The following is an 8,087-nucleotide window of genomic DNA, read 5'->3' on the forward strand; positions in this document are numbered from 1 at the left end:
TTGTCTTTTTTCTGTTATTCAAACTAAAAGTGAAACTCAAAAAAAAAAGAGAACTCAAAAACTAAAAAGAAATAGCAGTATGGCTTTTATCAATGCTGATGACTGCTCACGTAATTGGAAATAGAGTGCATAATAATCTCTTCTATTAAATTATTTAATAAGACATAAAATGAAATAAATTCTATCTTTGAATTTCAAATTCAAATCTGAATTCCCTAGCCTAGGTTGCACAAAAAAATTATTGAATTGAAATTCATAGCCTAGGTTGCACAAAAAAATTATTGAATTGAAATTCAAAGTCGAGGAGGAGTTTTAGAGGGTTTAGGATTTAGGGTTTAGGGTTTAGGGTTGATTATCTTTAACACAAATTGTATCTTTGAACTCCTCAAAACCTATCAAAACTAAGAAATGGGAAGAAGAGGAGGAAGTTCTTACATAGAGCTATGAATTGCACATGTATTTTAATACTGTTTGACCAAATCCTATGCCAAGAAAAGTTGCAATGGCAATTCCAAATACACCAGCAAGAATGCCAGGCACAATGAGAGAATCCCACCTTTTTGTAGTTGCCATTCCACATGCTGTGGTTGGCCCTCCAACATTAGCGTTGGATGCAATAAGAAGCAACTTCAAGTCGAACCGAAACAGTCTTCCCAATCCAAGAATCACCACAAGATGCCCTGCTATCTGAACAAAAGAAAAAAGGAAGATGCTAGGTGCTGTTCTGATAACACTCCATATGCTACCACTTGCACCTATTACTGCAAAGAACACCTGTTTTCATGAGCAGTAGAAACAATAACTTATTATCAACTTTATAAACTTCATATTTATTGGATAAGAATTTAGCCAATCAACAATGAATAAGATTACAAAAAAATGTAAAAGAATGGAGTATTTCTCAATCTACATTATTGGTGTAAAACATCCAAAAATTTATTATCATAATCAAAATTTAAAATTAAATAAATGAATATTTTTTAATAAGTGATAATTAACTCCTATATGTTTTTTTCAGTCTTTGTTATATATTTAAATTTTTTTGGCAATCAAGTCCAACTAAGTTGGTCCAAACTTAGCAAAAAAATTCAATTTCATTAGTGAGAGCGAGAATACACACTCCAACTACCCCCACACGTAAACGTTAATATCCCGTATTCCTTCTCCTCCTCATTTTTTTTTCTTCTTCTTCAAATTCCTTCTTATTTTTCGCATTTCTTCTTCTTTGCGTATTTTTTTCTTATCATCATTTTTTTATTGCTACTCTTCTACGTTTTTTTCTTTTCCTTCTACTCTTTCTACTGATTTTGCAGCATTTTGTATTTCTTTTTCTTTGTTTGATTTTTTCTTGTTTTTATTCTTATTAAGAGAGTAAAATAAGAAGAATCATGAGAAGGTAAAACAAGGAGGAGAAAATGAACAAAAAAAGAAGATGATGATAATGAAGAGAAAAAGGACAAGGAATTTTGAGTTATTATTTAAGTAATTTCAGTGCATTTTGGATTTAAATAAGATGCACTTGGTGTATGCTTGTTTTGAATTAAGTTTGCATATCGTTATCATTAAGTAATTTCGGTGCATTTTGAATTTAAATAAGGTGCACTTGGTCTCATTAACTTGGATTTAGTGTAATTAGTTCATGCAAGATAATTGTAGTACTTCTAGACTTCTAGTGTCATTTAAGTCATATTGATGGCTTTTTTGTATTATTTACATGCATGTACTTTTGTGGATAATTGAATTTAGTTTGTGTGCTTGTTTTGAACTGAGTTTGTTTGTGTGTCATCATCACTAAGTAATTTCGATGCATTCTAAATTTGAACAGTTATATGTATAAGAAGATGATGATGATGACAATAACGATAATGACAATAATAATAATAATGATGATGATGATGATGATGATGATGATGATGATGATGATGATGATGATGATGATGATGATGATGGAAGAGGAGGAAAAGGAAGGAGGAGATCGAAAAATTCAAATGAGAAAAAGGAGGAAGAGGAGGAGGAGATGGAGGTGGTGGTGTGCTGGTGACGACGATAATAAAAGAGAAAGATGAGAAAAAGAAAGGAAGGGAGGAAAACAAGAAAAAGTAGCAGCATCAAGGGTGGGAGGAGGAGGAAGAAGAAGAAGAAGAACTTGGTTATAATAACTTGGTTGAACTTGGTTAACTATTTTATTTGGTTGTAGATTTTTATTCATTTTTTAATACTTTGTCGCTATCATCACATCATTCCCTAATGTTCTTAAAAAGGGGAGAAAAATCAAATTATATAATTGTATCTCTCGTATCGTTGTCACTAAACAGTAACTTCTTACTGTGACAAAACCTGCCTATGAGAATTACTAACTCACCTGCATGAGAACCACAGCCATAGCCTCGCCGGAGGGTGAAAGTGAAGAAAATGGTTTGGGAAATACAGTTGCAAGAATTACAGCAATTGCTGTTACCACCGGAAGAATACCCCCTTGGATTCCAAAATATCCTACAAGAAAAGTGGCAGCCTTGCACATGGAAAAGGCCACAGCAAGAGCAGTAGCCATTTGGAGCACAGGAAGTGTGTTCCTTGGATTAGACTTGGTAGTTATTTCATCGTCTGCAAAACATTTAAAAATTAAGTAACTAAATAAATAAGTTAATATTACATGGCTAATGCCAAAGAAATACTGCACATACTAACTGTAATATTATAATCGAAATAGAATTTAAGCTACCATTCACAGATGTTGAGGCTTCTGGAGGCACTCTAGAGGCTAATGCAAACAATGTTGAAAAATACACTGCACAGATAACATTGTCTGCAGCTAACCCGGCGGTTAAAACTGATGGGGTAACACCAAGGGCATCAGAAATTGCAACATAGTTGACAGCTGCACAATGAGGAACACAATAATAGATATCAGTAGTGAAGCCATGTGATTTGAATGTACAAACATTCATAGAAATATTAATGAGATGTAGGAAGTAAAATGAAAATGACCTCCTCCAATATGTCTGCCCATGAGTGCGGCTGCTATCTTCCAACCATCCTGACCAAGCGATCGCATTGGAACAAGCAGATATGCGACTACTGTTCCAATTGTAGTTGCAACTGTCACGAAAACGTAGAGGAGAAAATAGGTTAATACTTGATAAAACAAAGAAAATGAAGAAATAAAGAAGGCTCGGGACAAGCTAATTTTAACAATAGCATTTGTAATTGTTGTGAACTTGTGATACGTAAGGAAAATAGAAACTTACCAAGAAAACATATATTTGACAAATTAATATGAGTTTTGGATTCAGTTCGTAAGCTAACAACTGTAATTACTTTACATAATTGGCATCCACAAATTGGTTTCAGCTTCAAAATATATTTTTACTAGTCACTTAAGCGTGTACTTTATGTTCTTTGTCATACTGGACTTACTAATAACTTAAAAATCTTAGTAAAAATCTTATATAGTGATTTGTGAAAGCTGAAAAGTGAAGGGGGAAAAAAGGTTATTGGAGAAATGTGAAAGCTATTGCTGAGATCCATATCTTGAGATGCTTCTTTTCAAATTTCCTTCCAAATATCCTAATTGAAACACATTTGAACTGTACAATAAAATTGGAAGATGCTAGCAGTTGAGTATGGACCATTTCAAACATTTAATTACCTGCTTTAATGGTTTTGCCTTTTGATGCTCAAACCAGCCCTAGGCTATCATCTCACTTAATTCCAAATTCATTTTAATTTACCATCATATATTTCACATAAGTCATCCTTTAAAATTCTTCATTAGGCTGCATTTATTTTTGTAGACAGGACACATAAACATAGACAATAAATATCTAAAAAAGTGTTTGGAGAGAGAGACATGGACACTTGATACAGTGTCTCCAGGTTTTCTTTATTTTTGTATCTACTTTTAAACGAAAGACAATGATGGACACGAGATTTGGGAGGGTGGACACGGAGTTTTAATGAAAATTTTTTTTCTTTTTGTCCATAGATAATTAATTACCTTTTTTTAAAAACCCTAATTTGAGCTTCTTCTTTGCATCGTTGTTATTCTCATATAGGTTCTCAAAGAGGTCTCTCCCTACTCTTTCTCTATCTCTGTATTCTTCTTTTTTCAATTGGGGTAAAAAGACTTATTGAATCTCCAATTTACACAATAAAAAATTCAGAAGCGAAAAAATAAAAAATTTAAAGAAATACGAAAATGAATTGTACGTAGAAAGTTTTGAATGTTGAATTGGGCAAGAGAGACTGAATTGGCAGAAACAGAGTTTAGTAGGTATAGCAGGTATCATTCCTCGGTCTTTCAGCAACTGAGGAAGGGTTAGGCGACAAGGAAGGAGTGAGAGACAGAAGGAGGGAGAGGAGGGTATGAAAGATGTCTATTTTAGTCATTTCGCATAATATTTTAGTCTTATCCATGTGCATCCAAACATAATATTAGACATTACATGAGTGTTTTGTACATTATATCCAAACAGAATATAAAAAGGATAATTTTTAGTGTCTCTATACTATTGTTTCTGTCTTAATGTCATGTTCTATCCTATCCACTAAAACAAACGCAGCTTAGTGTCTAGCATTAGTTCAACTCAAGTACATATGCATGCCAGAGCAACTAAAACAAACGCAGCTTAGTGTCTAGCATTAGTTCAACTCAAGTACATAGTGTTCCAAGATAGCTTTCTGTAAGACCAGAAATACTAGAAGAAACAAGCACATTTGATTGAAATGTCATTAAGATAACTCTATTTGCTGAAGTTTTTTGGAATGGTACACCCTTTACATTATCAATGTGCAAATATCTTTTCCCTCATTCCAAACAGTTTTGTCATAAAAATATTGGAATAATTCATTCACTCTCTCCATGCCTTAATAAACTTATTTCTTCTCTTTGCCACTCTATGATTATTGCTTTAGACAAATGTAATAGTCAAGCCTCCAAAAAAACATTTGTAAAACAGACTTAAAGGTTTTCTAGAAGTACGAAACCAAGAAAAAGCGGAACAAAAGAATCATGGATGCAAAGGAACTTAAAAGATAACTGGAAGTCATTGTTCTGCATAAGATCCACTAACCTAGTCTAGAAGAAAATGAAAGGAGTCTAAATCAAACTACTCATCAGTGGATGAGTCTAACAAATCCAGCAGAAGACAACTAAAGATTGTAACTTCTCAACTTCATGTTAACATCTTCAACAATTTCATAAAACAAATTTGCACACCCGATAGAAACATCAAGGATGTAAACACTAAGCACTGCATTGATAACCAAACCAAACTATTTAAACACATTATCATTTAAGTTTACTGATATTTAACCAACATTTTCCAATTGAAGCCCAAAGTAAAACCCTTCCAGTTATTTTTATGATTTACCACTCTACAATCATGGAACTGCTTTCACGCTTCGTGCAGATTGCACACAGAATGGAGTAGCTAAAACAGTACACTAAAACCAAAGCTGATTATACCAGCCAGTTAAATGCAGACATATGAACCCACAAAGGAACAAATCTAAACAAAAAATGATTTAGATCAATAGTTTCTATTGTCCAATGGTGCTTAATCCCTCACTTTTACACTTTAATGAGTTTTGCACTTAGGAGAAGGCAAAGCCGCAACAAAATGAGTTACCTCACCTGAGCCTAACAAGAAAGCCAAGAGGAGTGTTCCAGTGGACTTGACTACGCGGCGCAAGTCGGCCCTGAAGAGCAGCAAGGGAACAGCCAGAGGGAGAAGGAATTTCAAGACGACGTCGTATGCCAAAGCTTTACTGGAAACAATCCCCACATTGCTGGCTGCAAGTCCCACCAATATGCTCACCAGAGATCCACTCAGCGTGCTCCCAATTTTGGTCCTCTCTGACCTTACAATCCCACAATACTCAGAAGCCAGAATTAGTAAATCTTCAAATTAATCTCTATCAATCATTATTTAAATTAACCCCTCTTGCAATAATTTTGCTAATCAAAGTCCCTAAGTGGACTGTTTTGACTTTTGACTACGAATGTCGTACATTCAAATCAATTCAAGCGTGAGTACCAGATTCCAAAGACGGCGGCAGCGAAGAGAGCGGTCCAGTTTCCCCAATTATCGTGAGGAGAGATGAGAGGAGCATTCAAGTTGGATCCAATGGCAGATGCAACAATACTGCGTGTGGCCAAAGAAGAAGAACCCTTGATCTTGACGATGGTGGAATGAGTACAAGAGGAAGAGGAAGAAGAGTTGTGTGCAGAGAGTGAGGGAGGCGGAGGACTTCGTTTTTGGCGGGAAAATGACAGTGAGTGATGGGGGAGAGGGTGGGAAGCTTGGAGCAGAAGAAGATTTGAAGCCATTTTTGTTAATAACAAGTGGCAGAGTGAACGAATGACTGAGAAAAGCTGACGGTCAAATAGTCACCGTTGGTTCTAAGTTTGCTGACTTTCTAAATATGGTAACTTAGTTGACTTTAACTAGATCGAACGTGATAGATAAAGTGGGATCCATTACACCAATAAATGATAGCAAAGGAAAGGAATGGCTGAGTAAGTAAAGTTTTTATTTTAGAAAAAATAACATTAGAGAAAATGATAAATTCGTCCCTGACCTTTTTTTTAGAAGATATTTTCGTCCCTGATGATTGCAAAATACAATAATGTCCCTGACCTTTCAAAATTTTGGACAAATCTATCCCCCCGTTAATCTCAGCCCGTAAGCCCCGTCAGAAAGTGCTGAGTTGGCTGTCGTGGCTCTGACGTGGACTGATTGGGATGCCACATTGGCAAGACTTTCTGGAAATAGGACAGATTAGTCCCCAGCCTCCTTAAACAACACCTTTCTCCCCCACCCCCAATCTTTCAAATTCTTGAACCCTATTTCCTCGAGTTGATAGAAAGGGTGAAGGCGGTGAAGGAAGAAAGGGAGCATGGCATCGGATGGGGTATCATCTTGCTCGCGAAGGAGTGGAGGTGTAGGAAGAGAAGAGCAATTCGTCGAAGCTTCTGGTCCTAAGGGGAAGGATGGCAAAGATGGGGTGTCACCGAAGTGCTTCTGTGGAGAACACGCCATCATGTTCATGTCGAAGACGAGTAGCAACCCTAACAGATTATTTCTCGGCTGTCCGTTTTATAAGGTATGTATAGCTGTGTGGGAATATGTTAGTGTTAGGGTTTTGGGTAACCCAGATTTTCATGGTGATATATGTGGAATGATTTTGTGCAGGTGAGACAACCCCATTGCAAGTTTTTTTGTGGTTAGATGAGCACATTGGAAGGCTTGGGTTGAGTGATTCAAGGTTCCAGGAAGAGAAAGAATTAGGTGATGTTGAAGAGCATGAATGGAAGCATGGCATGGAAAAGAAGATCAATTGTTTAGAGAAGAGGATTGTAGCTTTAGAGTCCAAAAAAAATCCAATTAGATGGTGTATGTATGTGATTATAATTGTCCTGATTGCTAGTATTTTAAGTTGTAAGAACTGATTGATGGTTTAATATGATAAATTTTGTTACGTATTGCCTGGAAAAATTTGAATATGTTCTTTCTAGAAATGTATGAATTTTGTATCCTGTATATTGCAATGTAATGCAGAAAATGAAAGCTAGCAAAATCACAGGTAATCAAACACTGAGTAACTGGCATTAAACCTTTGAACCTATACATTGTTCATTGTAACTGACAACCCAAAAAAAAAAATGACGACCACTTGGCTAGTAATGTCTGCACATGTATGGCATACTACCAGTGACAAATTTTTGCTTAACCACAAACAAGTAACCAAAAAACTGGCTAATACCCAAAAAAAAAAAGATAGTTATATCTGGATAATACAAAAAACGTTTACAGCAGGACACATTTGTCACAAAATAAGATAAGACATGAGTTGCTTCATTTCTTGGACTCCTTGGACGCTGAGACAGTTGGTTTAGATGGTTGTGGGGGTGGGGCCTGCTGAGGCTGTGCAGCTGCCTGCGTGCTAGATGGTGCTTGGTGAACTGGTTCTTAGTGCTGTGTGCTACAAGGTGGTGGCCCTTGACCAAGTGGAGCAGGTGGCCTGAAAATCTTCTGTTTTGGTCTGAACTTTGACGGTTTAGGGCGAGCTGTGCCGGTGACCAT

The 8,087-nt window shown here is 36.0% G+C and overlaps 1 protein-coding gene across 3 annotated transcripts; it reads right to left on the bottom strand.

Annotated features, from left to right (window-relative positions):
* On the bottom strand, window positions 264–6,417 carry LOC107616568 (uncharacterized membrane protein YjcL-like). Of its 3 annotated transcripts, none has more exons than XM_016318517.2 (6): window positions 6,039–6,417; window positions 5,636–5,862; window positions 2,989–3,099; window positions 2,723–2,878; window positions 2,363–2,604; window positions 264–774 (listed from the first exon to the last, which is right to left on the bottom strand). In XM_016318517.2, the coding sequence occupies exons 1-6, from the start codon at window positions 6,329–6,331 to the stop codon at window positions 442–444; spliced, it is 1,362 nt and encodes a 453-aa protein (XP_016174003.1). In that variant the 5' UTR covers window positions 6,332–6,417; the 3' UTR covers window positions 264–441. The 3 variants fall into 3 exon arrangements, with proteins under 3 accessions (XP_016174003.1, XP_016174004.1, XP_016174005.1); XM_016318518.2 differs by having other exon boundaries at window positions 5,636–5,857; window positions 6,039–6,351; XM_016318519.2 differs by having other exon boundaries at window positions 636–761.

The sequence above is a fragment of the Arachis ipaensis genome, chromosome B09 (genome assembly GCF_000816755.2).
Source record: "Arachis ipaensis cultivar K30076 chromosome B09, Araip1.1, whole genome shotgun sequence".
Lineage (NCBI taxonomy): Eukaryota > Viridiplantae > Streptophyta > Magnoliopsida > Fabales > Fabaceae > Arachis > Arachis ipaensis.